Here is a 22,981-nt window from a genome sequence, read left to right on the forward strand (position 1 = left end):
TAGCACCAATGGCACAGTGGGGCTCTAACGCGGGTCCGCTGGGTGCCAGCCCCAGTATTCTACCACTGAGCTACACCGGTGCATGTGACTTTGGTAGGCCTGAGGCACGCTTGATGGTGGGAAATACACCGTGTTAATGCGACCTACAAAGCGTTTTAAAACAGCGAAAAAACAGCCAGTCGTCGCACAATGCGAATAGCGTAACGAATGAGCCGTCCAATGCTCCGACTCATTACAAAAGCTTGTCCTTGTTGCCCCATTAACTGTGGCGCATACCCACTTCAGCCATAATTCCTCATCGTCATCAGCCACAGCATGGGCAATTGGCACAAAATTCTTTGCAAGTGTTTAGCGGATGCCACGCTTCTCAAAAGAATGACGAAAAATAGCATAGTGAATGCCGGCCTACTATTCTAAAGTTTATTCTCAATTCTCTAGGGGCTACCAACAAAGTGTGCGCCTCTCTCACTGGGTTTCGTGCCGACCGGTTGCGCCTGCGCGATCTCCGACGACAGCGCAGCTCCGGCCGACTGGCTCGCCATATACGTCATTTCCTGCCGCCGACAAGAGCTCTCGCCGAGTGGTGCCCCGTCCTCGGACTCCTGCGACCGTGTCCATCTTTCCTATCTTCTCCTTACTTCCGTATGTGGCTGTCCCTGCGCTTCGCTCTCTCCATCCGCTCCCTCTATCTCTATACATTTTAATCATATCCTTTTAATCCCTCCTTACCCTCATCCCTCGTGAGCTACTGTTGAGGTGTTCTCCCCCTGAGAGACAGTTACGGGGCTCACTTTTCTCTTCTTTTCATTTAAGAATCACTCCCCCGCAAAGAAAGTGTGCTTGCAGTAGTTACCCAATGAGTGTTTTGAAAAGGCTGTGAAAAACCGCTCTTCTAGCTTTCGCTGTGACTGTGCTGCGCGTGCCGCGCAGGCCTGGCGTTTTTTTTTTTTTTTTTCGTCAAATGATAGGCCAAGCCCCCGAGAGCATAGGAATTGTATCGGTAAGCGTTGGTGCGCAGTGAAAAATTATTTACAGCATGCTTTTAGAACCTAGTCTTGGTTCCTACTGTACCCTGACGTCACGATGGATGGATGAATGTATGGATTCGGCTGTGCCCTTTAGATCGGGCGGTATTATCGAATGTTCAGCCGTCTCCTCCTCCTCTCCACACGCACTACATACCGCGTCTTGGTCCACAATACTCTCGTTCTAGCCTCGAAGAACAGAGAACTACCTCGAGAACTATCGTAGATCTTTTCCCTTGCAATTTCCTACTGTGAAAATTGCTAGCCGATTGTATGTGTTCGTGCAAAACTACATCCACTAGCAGCCGATGCAGTAGGCAGGCATGACAATTTTCGGTCTTGAAAATCTACGAACAACTACGGCCGCACCGGATGATCACGGCGCTCGTGTTCTCACTTCCGGAACATGTGCTGCACAAGCGCGGTGCTTTGTGTTCAGCCGTGCAGTGCTGCAGTTGTCGTGTGAGGAGCAAGCAATGGACGGTGCCTTCATTGACAACGAGATTCTCATCGCTGCAGTGCAGCATAGACTAGCATTATGGATGGCAAGCCACCGGCAGCACAAGGACAAGATTGTGAAGGCCGCGATGTGGCGGGAGGTAGCTGCAGCCGTGTTACCGAATGTAAATATTGATGGTAAGTTAGCACTTGGTCGTTCGTGCGACATGCATCAGCGCTTCAATCTTTGTATTTCCCATTGCGCAGACGCCGCCGAGCTTGTACAGAAGCGCTGGAAATCGCTACGCGACAAGTTCTGGCGGCTCTTCGTAGCAAAGAAGAGCGGTGCCGGCCTGGACGATGTGGAGTGTATTACGTGGCCATATTTCCAGCTTCTGTACTTTCTCAAGGATACCATGAAAACAAGGGCGTAAGTCATTTTATTAATCGTTGTCTGGAGCATTGCTAAATGTCATCTTTTTAAATAGAAATAATGTGACACTAAAAATTCTGTGAATTTCAAGTGTGCGTATATTGAATGCATTGTAAAGCATGGAGGAAGTTCAAGTGTTGATTACTGTTACATGTGGCCAATGCAGCAGTGTGCAGTGATTTGAAAAATTATCCGTTTCAACAGCTATAGTAATCTAAGCAGTGTGGTACTGACAATATTAACATTAATGTCAACCACATTAAAGACCTTGAAAAAACCTTTCGCTGACACAATGGTGTGCATTTTTCCATTGTTGAGCAGTGTTGTCAAATGGAAAAACAAATGTTGTTTTTTGTGCATATTCAGAGAGCCCTCTTCGAATCATACATGTTCTCTTTTTTCGCTATTTCACCCACTACGGCGGTCTTGTGGTCATGGTGCTCAACTGCTGACCCACAGGTTGTAGAATAAAATCTCATTCACAGCAGCGGCATTTTAAATGGAGGTGAAAATGCTTGAGACCTTTGTACTTAGATATAGGTGCAAATTATAAAGAACCCCAGGTGGCTGAAATTTCCAGAACCCTTCGCTACGGCGTCTCTCATAATGACATGGTGATTTAAAGATGTTGAACCCCAAAAATTATTTTTTGCTACTTCAGGGAACACTAACATTTTTTTTTTCATTGGTTGAGTGTTGCATCGGCTTAACTTTGTACTAAGTCTTTTCACAGATACCTCAACAATGCGCTGCCCAATATTTGTTGATTCAAAGAGCAAATTAGGGGTGCAAGGGTGCCACGACCCTTTCCACCAATTTTTTCAGGGTAGGTGTTTCCTCAAGATAGCCCGCGTGAGTCGCATATTTCATAAAAATCACCTAATCGAATTGAAACCACTGAGAACTCGTTCTTGAAGCTACAAGATTAAAGGCATATTATAGAGAATCGATTGTGCAAGTTACTTGCATTAAGGAGCTCAACACTAAGATTGAAAAAGGTAATTTTGCACTAATGAACTCGTGAATAAACCCAGATTCGGGCGAAATTGTGAGTCTGAGTAGCTATTTGGTGAGTTTGGCTCGGTAGTTCAGTTCGGTTCTGAAAAAGTACAGTTAGACTGAGCACTCTCATTGTGGCGAGTCTGAGTCGGAGTGAGTCCTCATAGCAAAATGTATTACTTAAGTGAGTCTGAGTGAGCTGTAATTTCTTTTTTGACCTGGTCATGCCATGGCTAAGGTGAAAATTCTGTTGCATTCGTTGTCAAAGCCTTTTCTCCAGACTTGTATGGCATATAATTGGATAGCATGAGCCACAATATGTTCCACAGGTGATTGATGGTTTATATTTACCCAGGAATGGCAAGAAGACATTGATTGTTGGAATGTGAGAGTGGTAATGAAAACTAACATTGGCAGCATTGAGGCGAATGCAAAAATATCGGGGTTCCAGCAGAAATTGAACCCACAAGAGGCTAGGCCTGACCTCTTATGCCTTAAAAAGGGGGAGGGGTTCAAGTTTGCCACCAGTTTTATATCACCTATGACTAGTTGTTTTGCTCGCCGCTAGATGATGCAAAAAGAGGCAGTGGTAACTCTCGCTCCCATTTGAACATGCTGCAAGCAGCCACCAGAGTTAGCAGGCCACAGGCTCACTTGCCCCCTTAAATAAAAATTGACATTGTACAGTATGTATAAATATTTATATATATACACTTGTGTTCGAGATCATGAGCAAATGTATTGGCTGTAAGTAAACTGCATAGTTGTGCCTTTATGTTTAACGTTGCCGCAAACATTCACACTATCCCTACACCACATGGATGGTCATATTGCATCAACTAAACAATGTAGTTTGTCGAAGAATAAACAGTACTTACATTTTTTCTTTACCTTAAAATTGACCGAATATTCCAGTGAAAGCACTAAAACGACTCTAGGAAGCCATCTTATATGTACTGTTGACATCCTTGCTATAAGGTATGTACGCTTTTCTGCTAGCATCTGTTGCAGTTGTTGGTGAATCACATGTGCTGTAGTAGCAGAGTTTGTATAGTTTACTACATCAATGTTGCCTGCCCACCGTTGGCTTTATGCATATAAGGACATGGCCACTGCTGCAAAACACCTATTACTGTTTGGTCAATTAGCCTGGCTTCTGGTATGGCTAATATGGCTTGCTATATATTTAATTTATGAAAATGTTATTCATATTGTTTTTGTTTTCTTCGTTTTGCCACTAATAATCCTGTCCGTCTGTTTGCCAAGATAATGTACTATGCCAGGGATTTTGCTTGATGTAAAATGAATTGTGATCACTTCATCTATCATTAGCTGTGCAATTTCAAGCTGTATTGCCAGCACAGTTAGCTTCTTGGTTTTCTTTTTGTATGTGATTCGTGCCATCAAATTCTAGATTACATAAATGAAATGTAAGTACGTTAATGTGATTTTAGTTATGTTTATGTTGTTTGACCTTAGATTGCCTCATTGCCAAAGTTTAATTGAAGTGCAAGTAAATAAGTGCATGGGCCCTTTGTATGTGGTCTGGAAAACATGCAAAACCAGATATAGCAAAGTATTTTAGTGTGACAGAGTGTGAAATACCAGGTGATGTGCTTAGGAAAAATAACAGTTTAATTCTTGATTCTATTCCAGTGCAGAAAGAGGTGAAATTATATTTCATTTTTATTTATTTACAGAGTTCCTGCAACGCCATAGTGGCATTACTGCAGGGGAGTTTACACGTAAAATTCAATGTGGTTACTAACATTTATGTGAATAGTGACGCTTTAAACATTCTGGAAAATAAAACAACATATAATAATTACAGCATGCCATCGAAAAATATTTTAGTACAATGTGACATGTGGCAAACAGGTACTAAAAGTGAATAAGCATGCCACGATGTCACAACCATGGAAGAAAAAAAAAGCATTGTTGTCACTCAAGTGTACAATATCTTCGGAAAGTTTGTTTCACTCTCTATTGTTTTTAAAAAGAAGTAGATAGCAAAAGTTGTGGTTTTGAATGCGTATTCTCGTATTTTATGTGTGTGTTGTCATCTTGTAGAATGATATGTTGGTGCTAGTAGGTATTCTGACCTCTCAGTTCCTGTTAGGTTATAGTATATACTATGCAGAAGTTTTAGTCGAAGTTTCCGTCTTCCAGATTGCAGAGTTTCCCAGCCTAATGTGGCCTTTATATCTGATATGCTAGCAAATGGGTCGTAATTTTTGCGGACGAAACGGGCTGCCTGGTTTAGAATTTTTCTATTGTTTCTGCAAGATACTTTTGAGCTGGGTCCCAGGTAACACAAGCATATTCAAGTGTAGACCTTACATGCAGGAAGTAGAGAGTTTTTTTTACTTTTTTTGTTGCACAGTGAAAGTTTCTGCAAATAAAATATGTTTTACTAGCCTTTAATATCATTTGTTCTACATGCCTGTTCCAATGAAATGATTCTGTTAAATTCCTAAATATTTACACTCAGCTACTTCTCTAACTGGCTTTTCATCAATGTAAGGTCATAACGTTCACACATGTATCTGACTGCAGGACATCTGGAAATTATGTTAGCCCTGCAAGCTTGCAGAGCGCTTCCAGCCTTTTCTGTAGTCCGGGTGCACCAGTAAGGCCTGCAAGCCAGGTGCAGGCTGCCAGGCAACCACCGAGGCCCGATAGCCCTACTACCAGCATAGGTATGAATGTGCAGGAGCTTCTGCAGGACATGGTCCAGTTTGAAGACCAGTGTTTAGACCTGTCAGAAGCTTCTGCACATTCAGATGATGATGCTTCTGGGCCTCCAGTGGTTGTTTGCATGTGCCCCCAAGGGGCGACTGCTCCAGAGCCTGCCGTCGCTGATGGAAGCGCCGGGTCAACACCAACCCAGCGAAGGAGTCGCAAAAGAAAGAATGAAGAAGAGTTAGATAGCATTACTCAAAATGTGCAAGACTTGTGCGAGACATTGAAGAAAACTGATTCAAGAAACGAACATGAATATTTTGGGCTGTGCCTTGCTAAATACTTAGAGAAGATACCAGAAAAGCGACAGTTAGAGCTGAAAGTGAAGATCATGCAATTAGTAATGGAGTATGTGGACTAGTTTCTTTTTATTTCAATGGCTGAAGTGATTTTTTTTATTAAGGTACGGGGCCAAGTGCAAATGTCATTTTCACATTTTCTGTCATGTTAACTGAATCACTCATTATTTTGCTGCATGAACTTTCTCTTTAAACAGTTTCTTTGCAAAGATGCAAGGAAAAATGTTACACTACCCAACAGCTGCTAAGAAAAAACTGAAAGTGCCTGTTTTGTGTGCATCATAATATTAGCTTGATATGTGGTATTTTGTTTACTCTTTAAAGAGGTTGCGAAAAGGTCACTTAACAACGACAATGCGGCACCATCAGTAGCCACACGCTCTATATCATCAGCCTGAGTGAGCCTGCATAGACGCTCTATCGAGAAACGCACAACTCTACGGCATCTGTGAGCGCGTGCAAGAGGCGCTCATGGGCGTCTGCCATTTGCAGTCCGCATCCCACAAGAATGCTGCTTAATACGACGTCAGCTACAGAGTTCAAGTTGGTGCCTGTTGCTTATGGCAAAGATGTGATAGGTGTCCGAATCGCATGCACTCGCAAGTACCGTAGAGTTTCGCATTCCTCGATAGGCAAAGCACTACTTATGCTGACGTCGCCTAGTTAGTGCGTGTGGATGTTGCTGGTTTCGCATTGTCGTTTTAGAGTGAGCGTTTTATGACTCTTTTAGCCTTCATATTAAAAGTGCAAATATGTAATAATGCTTTATTAGCATTGTCAACTGACATTTTTAGTCATAAAAACCATACACTTCTCACCAGGTTAATGCACAGTATTGTACATGCATCGTTTGCACTCAAGGACACATATGTCAGCCCGTTAACAATTACATTTGCTCTCTCATTTAAATAACGTCTACAGAAAGAAAAAAGGCAAATAGTAGCTTGAGTGTAACTAGTTACAGATATGCAAGATTTAGCGCTCCTGATCCCTTTGTGTAGGTGCTGCACCTGTTTCAAATGTTTTTGTTCACTTTCTTGAAACCTACATTTCTGGTATTTTTTCGTACGTAAACAGTCATAACGTTTTTGCTGATAAAAATTTTTTGTTAAAACTTGGCACATTGATAATAACCTTAATAAGCAATATCGTGCCACAATATTTATAGCTGCCAGGCAACTAATGCGACTTTAGTGAGAGCATATAAGTTTTGGCTGTTTAATCACTATGCTTTTAATATTCATTTGAAGAGAATTATTTTGGTTCATTGCACAGGGCAAAGCTTCTTTTATGTGCCTAAAAAAATTAGAATTTGTAGAATGTGGAATTTGAGTGCACACTTACTTTTTGCTATTTCAGGGAACACTAACATTTTTTTTTCATTGGTACACAAAATTGGTACACAAAATGCACACTTTAAATAATAATTTTAATTGCAAAAAAAAAACAAAAAAATAGGTCTTGCCTTTCAATGCTCACATATGCCTATAAAGATCTGCTTTATGATGTAGACTAATAATCTCAAAGTCTGGTCACTTGAAGAAAAATAAAAAAAACTCCGATACTTTGCTTTATACCTATAGGCTCAGGGGAAGCGGGAGTGTTTGAAGGGGTCATGACACCCAATTTTCGATCTTGTTCTGTCGGTTAATTGTTGTGCATTAACAAATTAGCTGGCAGAATGGTAGCGAATTTGCATGAACACTTAATTTGTAATTGAGTGTTTCATAAATACACAAGTGGCTGGACAGTGGGGCAGCACTCGTGAGGAATTATGTAACAAGCAGCTAACTTTTCGAGCATCTGCATTCCTGCAAACAGTTCTTCGTCAACTGTATGTGAAACCTTGCTATTTTAGCTTTGTTCCATTCCGCACTGAGATTAGATTATTTGCTGCAGCTGAAACTTTGGTATAACAGAACGGCTACGCTCCTTAATGTGCATTGTCACATTCGTCATGGCAAAAGGCTAGTCGCTGGGTGTGGGCAAGGTTTTCTTTTATTGTAATATTTTTAGGTTTGCTGTTTATAACCAGTCTGGGCATAATATACCTTTTACTTTTAGTGTTCACTGAAAATGAAGTGTTTGAGTGATTGTGACATGGCCCCTTTAATTTAGTCATGAAATTCGTGATTTAATTAGTCATTAAGTTTGTGATTTATTTTTATATTTATTTTGTGTATTGTAAATATTATCAGGGTTGCACAGAATGAATTTGGGGAATATATGCCATTTTGATTGTCTGTTTTTATAATAAAAGTTACTTCAGTAATAAATACCAAGGTATGCTTTGTTCACATGGTCATTCGTGAATTATATGCTTGTATTGTGATGAGCTGTACCTACAGTATGACACAAAGCATGTATGCCACAATGCGCCTGCATTTCATTGCTAAAGTGGCTGCACTCCCGCAAAATGTTTGCAACACGTAAGTTACTAACGTAAATGAAAAGTACAATTGCTTTTGCTGCATACCTTAAGGGGTACTGACACCATATTTCAAAGGCGAGCTTAGTCTGACTTACTAATCTCCTGTATACACAGATGACTCTGAGAAAGTATAACACTCGGCAAATTCTGATAAGGTATTTCATTTCAACATTAAAATCAAATTTCTCGCAGGGCACCTTACAACATTGACACTAAGTTGACGTCGGGACTTGAGTACTAATTTTGGTGACTTCACGCTACATTCTGGCTAGTTGTGATGATATCTGGTACTGGAACTTCTGAGATGGCTGCTTGTGTCGTGGAAATGTGACCATATCTTGCACTAGCACGCGACGAAAAGCTCATACTTTGTTGCAATGACAGGGGACAGTAGGAATTGAAATTAGCTTTCAGAACACTATAATTAGTTTTTCAGGGCAGACTTGCGCATAACGGTATGTTTTCTAGGCTTCTGAGTGCTTGGCCTTTCATTGGTTGCAAAACAACGAAGTGAAAATTTTTTGTCCATATCCTTTGAAAAGGACAATTAAAAATTCTCTCATGCACAGCTTTTCAAAGGATGAAAATGTAAAGGCTTAGCCATTTCCATATGTACGAGTCAGATTTATTTGCACTTCATAAATATTGTGTTGATGAAGTGCATTTATTTATGAGACGAGAATAAAAATAATTGTTCGAACCCATTGATCCCAGACATTGTCCAAGTTGGGTTTTAAAATACAAATATTGAAACCTAAATGTCTGTAGATTATTAGACATATGTATTAGCCTTAACATAACTTCATTTGGTTTTAAAGTAAGCTGGAGTTAAAACCGGTGTTAAATTTCTCATCAAAGCAGTTAAAGGTTATAAACAATTTAGCTATCCCTTGCCTTAAGTTGGCCCTCACGAAGTCGTGTGAGCACAGGTTATGTTCTTTTAGATATAGGTTATCCACTTGATACAGTGACTGCTGTCACTGAGCATTTAAAGAAGTCGGTAATGTCAAGCCCGAGCATGGTTGCAGAAGGCAACAGAAAGAAACTCATCGTAAGGATACAGCACATTCATTGCGTATCTCAAGGGCCTAAGAAAGTAGGAAGTAGACACAGCGTTAACGTTGTTTTTATGGCTGCCAATAACCTGGGTTAAATTTGTGTCCCAGCACAGAGGAATGAGAAAGTTAAACACAAGAAGGTGAGCGATATTTGTTTCATAAATCACACCAACAAATTCACTGATTGCCGTACGAGTGTAGTTGACAGGGATGCTTTTTTTTTATTTCCCCGAGTGTACAATATGGTGGATCGGTTGAGCAACAGACGATGCACTGTTTCATGACACACAGCGGCGCTGCTATGTCTTGTAAAAAGATGCCTATGTACTGCGGTAGCCACAACTTTCTATGCAGTCAAAGTATTCAATGGCAGTTAAAGTATTCAATGAATATGTTATGGTCCCAGTGATCGTATGATAACTTGTCACTGCCCCCCCCCCCCCCCCCTTGTAACATTGAGCATCCACTTGGTAGCTTGTGTGCTCTGTTCGATTGCAGTTCATAGCACTCACCAAACATACGGTTTTGCAAAGGCACAAGACCATTGCAGAGTCACTGAAAATGTTACATTGCCCCAGTTTGTGTCAAGATGACACTGCTTTAATTCACAACATGTGGACTTTGTAAAATAAAAATTTATTTTTCACAGAAGAATACTTTACAAGAACACATTCAAATTTGAGGAGAATAGAAGGTATGACAAGATGAGCCAGGGAACACAGAAAACAAGAAAAGTGAAAAGCTGATTTGCCTAAGGAGTCAAATTATAGGTAGGCAAAGTCACTCAGGAGAGAACTCCCTCACACTCGCATCAAGCCGCGAGTCTGAGCCAAAGTAAGTGAAGTATTTTGGCAGTGAAATCGAGAAAAATATCAGTGAGTTTGAGTTACAGAGAGAAAAAGTTTGGTCAATCTGAGTCTGAGTGTGTTTATGCATGAGGTATACTTCATGAGTGAACGAGCTGCAGATTTTTTGCCAAGCTATAGTGAGGACTATATGGTACATCGCTATTAAATTGTTCAGTACCTCTCTTGTTCAAACAAACCAAAAAATAAACTGTTTTTACCTCTTGAACTTTCAACATGCTGGAATCAATTTTTCGGTACATTTGCCTCATTATCAAAAACCTAGAAACAACAGCCAATTTTTACCGCAATAAAGGAAACAAACATTAATATGAGGCTATTGAACTATAGCAGTGTGTGTTTGCAGAATAGTGTTTATCTTTAGGCAGCTCTTGATTCAAAATAACATAAAAATTATTTCTTTGCTAAATAAATTGCAAAAATGACAGCACTGAAAATCGAATTGTAGTTTAATCACAAGAACAGATGCCGAACGCTTGACACGTATTAAGAGAAAAAAAGGTGTAAAAAATTTCAGAATATATTGGCATTTTTTGTTTGTCTTCTTATTTAGTCATACTGCTCACCACTCACCATCACTTAATTGAGGGTCATTGCAGGCAAGGTGAGAAATGGAGTCGTACAAGACAAAACGTGTGAAGAACGTTACTTGAACAACACTTGTAACATATACCACACTTGTATAGGTAGCACAGTTACATACATTTTCAACTCTTAGAATTTGCAACATAACATGATTTATGTAACATTTGTACTGGAACACAGTTAAACACAAGAACACTTACAAAGAATTAAGAAAATTGAGTTTTTCAAAAAGTGACTTTTCTATTTTTACTTTCTTTTCATCTACAATTTATTTATTTAGTCATACTGTTACTCCTTTTGTGAGGGTTGTTACAAGAAAAGCACAATGGATAACTTCAGACACAAATATAATACTGTCCAACTAACAAGCAAAATTATAGTTGAAACAGTGCACCAGAAAATCAATATACTGAAAATCAGTTAATACCAGAAAATCATGTACATTTATGTTTGCACAGCTTCCTCAGGCAAACTATTTCATAATTTAACGGCACCAGGGAAAAAAGAAAAACGAAACAAATCTGTACGGGTTTGTATTGGTTACACAATGAGGTGATGAGCTGTTCGCAGAGACCATTTGTAAAGCTGCTGTTTAAAATATATGTATTTTTATTAACTTTTATTTTTACATAAAATATCTGAAAGAATAGTTGCAATTGACACTTTTGCTTTCTTACTTCTAAGAGTTCTAACTCACACTCCTTCAACATGTTTGTTACCGAGTCTGTTTGCCTGTATTTTGAAGAAAGACTAACAATCGATTACCATTTTTAAATATTGGAACTGCTGTGGCACTGCACCAGTCTTGGGGCAATGAGTAACAGTTTAAAGACTTTTGAAACAGTAGAGTGAGGTAATAAGACAACCACTCTGCATACTGTCACAAAAAAGCAGTTGGTATATCGTCAAGTCTGCCAGTTTTCTTTGTGTCTAACAGTAATAGCACGGTGAATATTTCTTCACGAGTTATGCAGATTTCATCCGCTGTGCGTGTCAGTGGAGAACGTAACTGATACTCTTGGGTATCTTCTTCGGTTTTTATGAACACTGTAAAATAGACGTGCTGTACGTCGAGGAAGCTTCCGACGCAGCTCGGCGAAAGGTGCTTTAAGAGGCAGGTATGGCTACCGGCGAGCGGCGTGCTACTACTACTGCCACCGATCATCATCGTCTTCTTCAGTAGTAGGAGAGCGTTCGTTATTTAGATTCATTACAACTGTAACATAGAATATGCTGAAGCAGCACAACTGTTGTGTAAAGAAATGTTCTTCATCAACACATCCTAACGAGCATTACAATTTTCAGAGCTAAATATGCTTCAGTAAGAACACAATGGCTTATTATCACAATGATAGTAAATAATTAATGTAGCTCTTATGGTTATGGAGAAAAAGGTACCCTAACTTTGCCTTAAATACATGGCAGCAATAGGGCTTACCCTATTCTCTTAACATACCAAGGCACCTACATTGTTTCAACAATTTTTGCATGTAGATCCCAAATTCAAGAACTGCACTAAACATCAAAGCTTGAATGCTTGGGACCAAGCACCCCAGGCACTAGTTTTTAAGCTTTCAGGTTGATACTAGCAATGCTAGCAATATACAAATCAATAGACTATTTAAATTCAATTTCAGGATTATAAAACAAAGCTACAAATTACAGTAAAAAAGTTAGAAACAAAAAATTTCATGGTGAGGGGTCCTTTAAGGAGGTAAGGTAGGGTAAATGACATATGTCAGTTTCAGCGTAATATTTTAGAAACAGCTGCAAGTATTCTCATAAAATTTTACGTGCTCACGAAAAATGCCACTGGGTATCTTCTGACGCCCTTTTTTATGCCTAGGTTGCTTATCCTTTTTATAGCCCACTTCAAAATTTTAAAGGGTGTTCGTTTATTGAATGTACCTTTTCTATGCAACAGCAATAGGAATGTAACCATATTTTCTAACTTGTTGTAGCTCACGCATACAAAGTTTTATAAAAATCAATTCAGTACGTTTTGAGAAAAGGTAGGTTGAAGTTGAAAAATTTACAGAAAATGCACTTTGAGAAAAACGAAGTTTTACATTCACATACTGCTTACGCCAGAGGGCACGTGGCACATTTCGGTGCGTAATTTAAAACGCGTGGAGTGGCTGCTCAACGTCAAGCTTCAACAGCTTCATTCCTCAGAGTACAATGAATTTTTTGGTGTCAAAACTGCAAATTCAATATTTTGCTGGGTTCACCCTATCATACCCCCTTAAGAGCAGCTGTCACACTGAAGAATGGGCAAGCAGTGCCATGCTAGGCAGGAAAGTGATGACACAGCTGTGCGTCCTTGCCCGAACTGGTAGTGAAGAGCGTGTAGGAGGGCTGCTTCATTGTCAGCCCTGGTAGACGCCACTGCCAAGGAACCTGGCCAGCCGTGCTGGAAAAGTAGCTGGCGAACAACCTTCTTGCAGCATCTGCATCACCATCGTAGTTTCGTGCCCGTGTTGGAGCCATAGCAAAGAAACTGTTATCTGGCACATGTTGCACACCATGCCGCCAGCGCCCTCCAACAACGTTTCCGAAACTGTCTCCCCTGTCCAAGAATTGATGGGCATGTGGGTTGTACAGAGTAAGAAAGTTGTGGAGGACACAGGCGGCCTTCACCACGAAGTCTACATGGCTGGGGTGCAGGTTCATGGTGCGAAGCAGTATCCTCCACCTGGCAGCAGTGATGCCGAAGGCATTTTCTGCACAGCGTCTGTAGACGAAAAAGAAAAATGTTGCAACAGCGAATGAAGACGTGATACACTATGGTGCCTTCAAGGCAATTGGAAGTGCTTGCATGATAAAAGTAGTGGTGTGGTAATGCCGAGTAGTTGTGACAGATGAGCCATTTGTCACAATGTGATGAAAGACTATTTCCCATTTAGTGCAATACTTTCTCCATCTTTTACAGCCCACTGTGAGAAAACAGTGTGAATATAGGATGAAGGAATGAACAATACAAGTTCCGAGTTCCTTCGCCGTCGCCATGTTTGTTCACTGTTTCTTCGCAGTACGATGTACCACCTGTCCCTTCATTACACCATTCTGTTACAGGCTGCTGCGCTTAAGTATTGTACTGTAATAGTATAGTTCTCTACATTTCTATATAGAGACAGCAAGTGTTCAACCAAATTTATTTTCATTAACCCGTTGTCGGCACTATCACGTATGACTGAGAATGATGGAACACTAGACAAGGGCTTATTACTGTCAACAGCAGTAGCACTATGAACTTTGGCTTGTGTACTCAGTGTTAGCAAAAGGCACTCTTGGTCCATTTCTGCATCACCTATTTTTTCGAAGGTTCACTGGAGTAGAACTACTGAACTTTGCTTGTATCACCACTACAACCTTGAAGTTTTTAACCGATGCTGGGCTGATTATTTTGAACCTTGTGGTATAGCAGTACGACAGATGCTCTACAATGGCTCGAATAGAAGCTGGGGTGAATAGAATAATACAGAAGGAGTTTCTAAATGCATCTCTTTTAAACTGTCCAAGCCACAAATTTCATCATGTGAGCAATGATTACGATTTTTCCGTGAAATGTGAAACATTGCGGTGGTCATCACGTAAACAACACTTTTTCATGATGTGCACTCAGAAGGAAGTTGCTGCCCACCAGCATGGTAATATGAGGTGACCTGCAAAATGCAAGTTGATTAGGATCTTCGCTCAGCAATGTGTGGCCGTAGTCAAAGCATTCGAGGAGCTCTCATCAATAGAATCAACCTCAAATGCTGCAACTACACAAGCATTTATAATGAGTGTGCACAGCAGAAGCCATGTAATGAAATGCAGCAATGACTTTATCACAAGTCTCATCGTACAATTTTCTCACTGCAACACATGGTATGTGCACCTGCTATACAAAGACTAACTGTAGGCAGATGTATCCAACATATTGTGCTACTTGCTGGTGACCATTTAGCACAAGTCAACCCTGCACAGGGAGCTTTTGTCATGAAGTGATCGTAACGCTTTATTTTTGACGGACACAAATTTTTCAGCATTAAGATAATGCAGAGTATCTCCTAAAACCCGGCTACTACTGCCCTGTTTGAAATTTTCATTTCATGTGTCCAGTTTGATCAGAAAATAGTGCCTATTTTGTGGTAACTCGATGAACCAGCACTCCTTCCCACAGCATAAAAGTTCTGCAAATGCCCTTGGTTGACTAAGACCCACATGTTAAGCTATCGTGTTCAATCGCACGTGATGGGCTTTTTTTGCGAATGAAGGCTATGAAGACATGAGGTCAACAAATCAGAGAAACAATCCAATACCTTGCTTGGCTGAGGCTGTAGTTGAAAATCCTCTTAGTGTCATTGAGGCGTTTTGTGGGGTAAGGCCTCATAAAGTCCTTACAAAGCTGGAATGCCTCATCTCCCACAAAGGCATAAGGCACACTTGTGGAAGTCCCTGGTAGGCTGCCAACTGCTGGAATGTCAAGGCAGCCTTTAGAGAGGTCACGACCAAAGGATGATTCCTTGAAAATTTTCACATCGCTTTGGCGGCCTTTTGCACCGACGTCCACAAGCACATATTTGCAATCACTGTCCACCACAGCCATCAGAACTATGGAACATATGCCCTGAAACAATAAACACAATAAAAAAAATCCAGATCATGACCTATCTGTACAGCCACAGTGAATGCAACAGTACTAGAATTACTATCTATGTTAAGGTTTCACGTATCTTCAAAAGTGTGGCGTATATAACAACTATTTGCTTAAACGGAGGCAGTCAATCTGGTGATTTGCTGCACTAAAATTGTACAGTACACCAAGTTACTAAAGACGCATGAAGTTAGGTAAGACGCAACACCACTTGTGTATTCTTCACACCATGTGTCCTCTCTAGCTTTGTGAACCCTGTAATTTTACTGCAATTTAGAATCATCCAAAAACTAACTAGACCAATACTTCATTTTGCCAATCAGATGATTGCAGTTTTCTGATCTGCTCTTCTATGTTCATGTTGCACTTATCAGCTACAGTATTTGTGTAAGCATAAATGAAAAATTTAGCTGAGAATGCACAGAGAGAATCCAGGTGAGCTTTTACCTAATAGTTGAAGAATTTGCTGCGAGATTTTGGTGGGCATGCAATAGCTACATGCTTCCCGTCAACGGCACCCAATCAGTTCGGGAACTGCCACCGTGAATTAAATCCTTCAGCAATAGATTCCCAGTCTGCTTTGGTAGGTGTCTGGAAGTACAAACAAAAAATGTCGTACTTCAACAAGAAAGAACCTGTCATGCGACAAAACAAATATACAGAGAGCACACTATTAAAAGCAGTGATTTTCAAAACGGGGTTCAGCAGAACCCTTTCGAATAAAAGCCACGTACTTTACACTGCTGTCATGCGACTCGCGCCGCTTTTCTTTCTCTCATTGCAAGGGTCCCTCATTAAACAGAGGCAGTCAATCTGGTGATTTACTGCACTAAAGTTGTACAGTACACCGAATTACGAAAGACGCATGAAGTAGGAAGGACGCATGAAGTTAGGAGAGATGCAACACCACTCATGTGTGCTTCACACCATGTGTCCTCTCTAGCTTTGTGAACCCTGTAATTTTACTGCAGTTTAGAATCGTCCAAAAACCAACTAGACTAATACCTCACTTTGCCCATCTGGTGATTTCAGTTTTCTGATCTCCTCTTCTATGTTCATGTTGCACTTATCAGCTACAGTATTTGTGTAAGCATAGATGAAAAATTTAGCTGAGGATGCACAGAGAAAATCCAGGTGAGTCCACTAAGCTCCCCATAAATTCATGGCTGAGAAAAAATAACTTAAACATTTTGCTTGGCTAGTTAGAATATGGAACTCTGACGAACTTGCAGTGCTTATGAAAAAAAAAAGAGAAAAACACAGACACAGAAAGAAAAATATTGAATCATGCTGTAAAATAAGTTCAATTTACAGATGTCTTGTAACATTGTTTAAAACACATGACTAGTACAACTACACATTTCATCATCATTACATCCTGGCGGATCACAGAGCAAGCAGAGCTTGCTGGTATCCTGGTAGGAATTTAGAGAAAAAGTGGGCATGGGCTCATTACATTGTGAGAAGGTATGTTAGATTGCAAAAAAGGGATACAAAGAGTTGGGAAGTGCAGCCAAGTATTACAAAAGGTTAGGTGCAGTGAGTGGTATGAGTGTACATGCACGTTTTTGAAACACATGCAAGATATTAGAAGTAACAAATACACAAAAAAGTGGCCTACTCTTTGGGCAGAAGAGTCGTAAGTAAACAGTGTTTCAATAAACCAGCAGGGTGGCAGTGACCATTTATTCTGGATACATAAGTTTGCAATGCATATTGTGGTCTATCATGCGCACCCTGCTTGTATTAGGAAGCAATTCATTGCTGTATACCCACCGTGATGGCCTAATCTAGGCGTATACCTCAACGCAACAAAATTCTCCTTACATCACTCGTTTGTTAGTCAAGCTTTTGTGAACATGTATTGCAGCAATCAAGAAATACGCGCCATCTCCTCTCTGATTACGAGTTCTCATTCACTTTAAGGCCGAACCTATCTATGCTGCTTCCAGGCTTGCCTACCAGGTAACCAACATCAAAGTGGAATTGTGAACCGCTTACCTTCATGACATGATCTTTTAGCCTTTCCCAGATTGCTTCGCACGTTTCATGAATGCATAAAGCGGGCAGTTTCGATTCCCAGTCGATATGCCAGAGCAACAGAGTGGATATCTTGCCCTGATGCAAGGTAACTGAAACAATAAACATGAAACAATGAACAAATAAAGTGATTCAAAGCTATCTTTTTTGGCACTTACATTCAGTTAATGCTATGTGGCATGTTTTACCTCAATATCACTAACCTCAAGGTTATTTCAAGCCGTTCACCAGGCTCGAGAGTATCCCTCGACAGGTGGATTTTGGTTAGGTCCAGAGCTACAAAGCTGAGCAGGACATCAAAAAGTGCTGGCGTCATTCGATAGAACTTAAAAAAAATCCATAATCGCCTTCGCGCATCCGTTTCGTCTGTTGAAAACAAAAGCAGATTACAGTGATTGAACAGATTTTACAGAGGAAAAAAAAAAACATGAACGGGAACCAGCAATGTACCTCTCTTAACGCCAAATCCCTGATCGAACATTCAAGCACATATGAGATTTCAGATATAATACGGCATTCCTTCGGTCGAATTTTCTCTGCAGCTTTCATTTTATAGCTGAATATGTCCTACGAATAAATGCATAGAAGTTTGCTTGGGCATACATGCAACGTTTCCCAATTGGCTGTGCACTCACTTGCTACTAAAACCAAACGCTTCAAGAGGCCATGGAGTTTGAATACAACATACGTATTATAAGTGCTCCATTGTCAAAGACGTGGTCGTCATTCGCTTTCTTTCTTTCTTTTCCTTGCACGTTTATTTGTATATCGTATTATTGACTATTATTTGCTTTCATTTTATGTCATAGGTGTCATTGCTGTTTATTTCAGTCAGGAGTGATCAAACAGCACGACGTCACGTTAAAATGAGACTGAACGAGGTCCATAAAGACCTGCAGAACTTACCGCAGTGTGGTAGAGGCCTTCTTGCTTACGCGCCAAGAGAACAGGGCGAATCCACCAACGGCGAGGCTGCCGCTGCTGCTGCTGCTGATGATGATGATGATGAATCCACAGACATGGCTCGTACCCACTCAGGGGGATTGGCCAAGAATCGATGACTTAATTAAGTAAGTTTTTTTTTCTTTTTTTTTAAATATCGAAACCACCCACCAGAAAAAAAGAATGAAAAAAGTAAAGACACCCTAGTCAGAATGAATGGAGTGCAATAGTTGCTTGTCACTCGTGCAGATAAGACAACTATTCATTACCTTGAATAAGAATCAGGATAGTTAAACAATGCTCTCGTGTTCGTTGGAATTATTTTTTTTTCATGATTAATAATCACGCAATTAAAAGCTTAATTCTTTTACTTTCATTCAGGTACTTGCAAACTGCGTAGAAAACGTTCTCGTGGCTGAAGCCCAGATCGTAAGCACCGAAGGAAAGTATGTTTTCTATAGTGAAATTCAACCCCAGGCTAGCAAATGGGAGGGCTAAGAATGTTTTCCTAAGCAATTTGTATCGGCGACATGATAAAAAATAGTGCTCTATTGTTTCCAATTCTGAACAAAAGTTGCATAGTGGTGATATCGCCAGACCAGCCCTATGTGAATAGAAATTTAACGGGGGGACACGACATCGAAATCTGGTTATTATGGTTTCCAACTGTTTTGTAGAACACCAATGACTTTTCCATGGAAATCTTAAGTGAGTAAATTCTGGTGTTGACAATATTGCTTCCATAGCGTCTGCACTGAGCGCAAGCTTTCTGTATCTTGTCGCCGTTATAGTGGCCACTTCGGGAAGGACTGATAGTACTGGCCCTTCCAATGCTGTTCGTGCTAGAGAGTCGGCGATTTCATTTACTTCTAAGCCGCAATGACCGGGTACCCATACTAATTTCAGTAGCTGCAGCTGAGGAGGAACTAGCATAAGGAGCGTCTTTAAGGCCATCGATTTTGTTGACGCCGTAATCGACGTACATACTGACAGGGAATCCGTTATTATGATCGCATTAGCGGCATTCAAAGGTAGCTTTCGCAGCGCTAGAACTATTGCCAACAGCTCAGCTTCAAAAACTGGGGTGAAATCCGGTAATCTTAATGAAAAAGACCAGTCAAGCGAATGTGAGTATATACCTACACCTGTCTTTTCATTCAATACTGAAGCATCTGTGGCTATAATGTTATTCGTTTCCGCATGTGCAAGATAATCCTGCAGTCGGCTATTTAGGACCCTATAGGATTGTAATTTGGCCTTAGAGGAAAAAATGTCATCGAATTCAATCTTAAGAATTTGATTTGTATCCTGCGCAGCAATCACATCTCGAATTTTTACATTTAACCGATCTAGTTGTTTCTGGACAAAAGCAATTTGAGGTGTTCGAAACCGTGGCCAATGGGCAAGAAAAAAGCTGTCTGGGTCATTTATAAAATCATACTCAGATCGTCTTGGCGCATAGCTATAAAATTTCAGAAACGTCTGAACCGTTAAGATACGAAAACGGCAAGGCAATGTAGGTAATCGTGCTTCCTGATACAAAACATTGTTTCTTACAAACCTCGGAAGTCCTAGACACAATCTCAAGGCTTCTCGTTCCAGCATAACCAGAGGCTTTATTTTATAAGCAGGGCCACCTGAGAACAATACGCACCCGAATTCTAGGATTGGTCGCATATACATTTTATAGATCATCACCATTGTGCTTCTGCGTAGACCATATCGGCGGCTGCTCAGTCTACGAAGAATTCCTAAGGCGCGTTGTGCTTTAGATGCCATGCTTTCTATGTGAGGAGTCCAGTTTAGGTTGGCATTATAAGTTACTCCCAAATATTTAAGAGATTCCACCTGTGGAATGGGCTCTTGTTTATAAAATATTGAAATTGAGATGGGATCGGATAACGGGAATATCAATACTGCACTCTTATTTACATTTAAGGTCATGCAGACTGCATCTAGCCATCTCTCCAGCATATTGACATATCTCTGTAGCGTTTGATATAAAGAATACATTGTCCCGACGTCGAAACAGAGGTCTTGCGGCAGAAACTGAGACACCAGAAGCAGGTAGGTTCTTTTAATAGAACGCGCAAGAGAGTTCTTCTTTTTCATCCATTTCATAGTACTTCATGGCACATGCACAACTGTCATTGTCTTTCTTTTTGACAAGCACGTGACATTTGCCTCCCTCCGAAAGAGGCATCGTCCCGATGCGCAACCTAGGCGCTCTACCAGGCGTATGAAGTGGTCGCGTTAACTGGATAAATACGGTTTCATACGCACGACGTGTACGACTTCGGGTAAATGATTTTGACGCCTAGAACTACAGTCAGTGTCAGGAACAACTTCATAGTTCACGTCGTTCAAGCGTCGCGTGACGCTGTATGGGCCAAAGTATCGTCTTAGCAGTTTTTCCGACAGTCCACGTCGACGTATCGGAATCCAGACCCAGACCTTGTCGCCTGGTGTGTAGCTTATGAACTTGTGTCGGGGGTCGTACCGTTGTGCATCTTGATGCTGTTGATGACAGATGCGCACACGCGCGAGCTGTCTGGCTTCCTCGGCGCGCTGAGTGAACTCTTCGGCGTCCACATGGATGTCGTCACACTCATGCGGCAACATGGCGTCCAACGTTGTCGTGACTTCGCGACCATAGATCAGACTGAACGGCGTCATTCCAGTGGTTTCTTGTCGAGCGGTATTATAGGCAAAGGTCACGTACGGCAATATCTGATCCCAGTTTTTATGCTCTGTGTCAACGTACATGCTGATCATGTCTGTGAGGGTCCTATTGAGGCGCTCTGTCAGTCCGTTTGTCTGCGGATGGTAAGCCGTTGTTTTCCGGTGAGCTGTACCGCTGAGTCTGAGAACTGACTCCAAAAGTTCTGCGGTGAAGGCAGGTCCTCTGTCTGTAATCACTGCTGTCGGAGCGCCATGCCGAAGGACGATGTTTTCGATGAAGAACTGAGCGGCCTCTGCTGCTGTGCCGCGCTGCATAGCTTTAGTCTCCGCATAACGGGAGAGGTAATCGGTGGCCACGATTATCCATCTGTTACCTGTTGTGGAAGTTGGAAAGGGGCCCAGGAAATCCATTCCAATCAGAGTGAACGGCTTCGCTGGTGCTAGGACTGGATGTAAGAGACCGGCTGGCTTGCTGGGAGGTGCTTTGCGTCTTTGGCAGTCGGTGCAAGTTCGCACGTGATGGTTAACATCAGCGGGTAACTTTGGCCAGTAGTACTTGCATCGCAGTCGGCACAATGTTCGGGTGTAGCCTAGATGACCAGAAGTTGCTTCATCATGGCACGCTTCCATAATTTCCTTTCGAAGAGAGGCAGGCACGACGAGCAAGTGCGGGTTGCCGGTTGGTGAGAAGTTTCTCTTATAGAGAACATCATTTCTCAAGCAAAAAGATGGCAGTCCTCTGGCAAATAACCGCGGCACGTCCTTACGTCGTCCTTCTAAATATTCAATGAGTGGTAGCAGCTCAGGGTCACTGCGCTGCTCTCGTGCAATAGTGGCCGTGTCGACAACTCCCAAGAATGCCGCGTCGATGTTTTCGTCGTCAGGAGCAGCAGTTTCAACTGACGACCGTGAGAGACAGTCGGCGTCGGTGTGCCGCTTCCCAGATTTGTAGACGATGGTCATGTCGAACTCTTGCAGTCTTAGGCTCCAGCGTGCCAAACGGCCAGATGAATCTTTAAGGTTGGTGAGCCAGCACAAAGAGTGATGGTCGCTAACAACCTTGAAGGAGCGGCCATACAAATATGGACGAAATTTGATGACCGCCCACACCACGGCGAGACACTCCTTCTCGGTAGTCGAGTAGTTCTCCTCCGTGCGAGAGAGAGTTCTGCTGGCGTAGGCTATTACTCTTTCACAGCCGTCTTGCCACTGCACCAGAACGGCACCCAGACCTACATTGCTGGCGTCAGTGTGAAGTGCTGTAGGGGCTTCCTGGTCGAAGTGCGCGAGGACTGGAGGTGTTTGCAGGCGTTGTCGTAGTTCATTGAACGCCATTTGCTGTTGTTCACCCCAAAAGAAGGGGACGTCCTCACGTGTGAGTCGTGTCAATGGCGCCGCAATAGACGAAAAGTCCTCAATAAATCGCCGGTAATAGGCACACAACCCTAAAAAGCGTCTCACGGCCTTTTTGTCGCATGGTGCAGGAAATTGCGCTACGGCGTCTATTTTGGCCGGGTCAGGTCGAACACCCTCGTGACTGACGACGTGGCCTAGGAAGTTGAGTTCGTTAAAACCAAAATGACATTTTTCCGGTTTTAAAGTAAGGCCGGCCGAACGTATGGCTTGGAGGACGGTGAATAAACGGCTGAGATGTTCCTCGAATGTTGCTGAGAATACAATAACATCGTCGAGATAGACCAAGCATGTTTGCCACTTCAGGCCTGATAGTACGGTGTCCATGAGACGTTGAAAAGTGGCTGGCGCCGAGCACAACCCAAAAGGAAGCACCTTAAATTCGT

General features: G+C 41.7%; 1 protein-coding gene across 1 annotated transcript; it reads left to right on the plus strand.

The window, feature by feature from the left end:
* Positions 1–1,425: 1,425 nt before the first annotated feature.
* Positions 1,426–8,212, plus strand: LOC142774725 (uncharacterized). Its single transcript, XM_075875662.1, has 3 exons — positions 1,426–1,661; positions 1,731–1,893; positions 5,452–8,212. Exons 1-3 carry the CDS (start codon positions 1,502–1,504, stop codon positions 5,996–5,998), a joined length of 870 nt encoding a protein of 289 aa, XP_075731777.1. The 5' UTR covers positions 1,426–1,501; the 3' UTR covers positions 5,999–8,212.
* Positions 8,213–22,981: the final 14,769 nt, after the last annotated feature.

This window comes from Rhipicephalus microplus, chromosome 10 (assembly GCF_043290135.1).
Source record: "Rhipicephalus microplus isolate Deutch F79 chromosome 10, USDA_Rmic, whole genome shotgun sequence".
NCBI classification, from domain to species: domain Eukaryota; kingdom Metazoa; phylum Arthropoda; class Arachnida; order Ixodida; family Ixodidae; genus Rhipicephalus; species Rhipicephalus microplus.

Bases quoted from the DNA above. Each gene is read 5' to 3' on its own strand.
- LOC142774725 (XM_075875662.1), top strand. From the start codon at position 1,502: ATGGACGGTGCCTTCATTGACAACGAGATTCTCATCGCTGCAGTGCAG. The intron at 1,662-1,730 runs GTAAGTTAGCAC...CCCATTGCGCAG, and splicing joins ACCGAATGTAAATATTGATG to ACGCCGCCGAGCTTGTACAG. The intron at 1,894-5,451 runs GTAAGTCATTTT...ATCTGACTGCAG, and splicing joins GATACCATGAAAACAAGGGC to GACATCTGGAAATTATGTTA.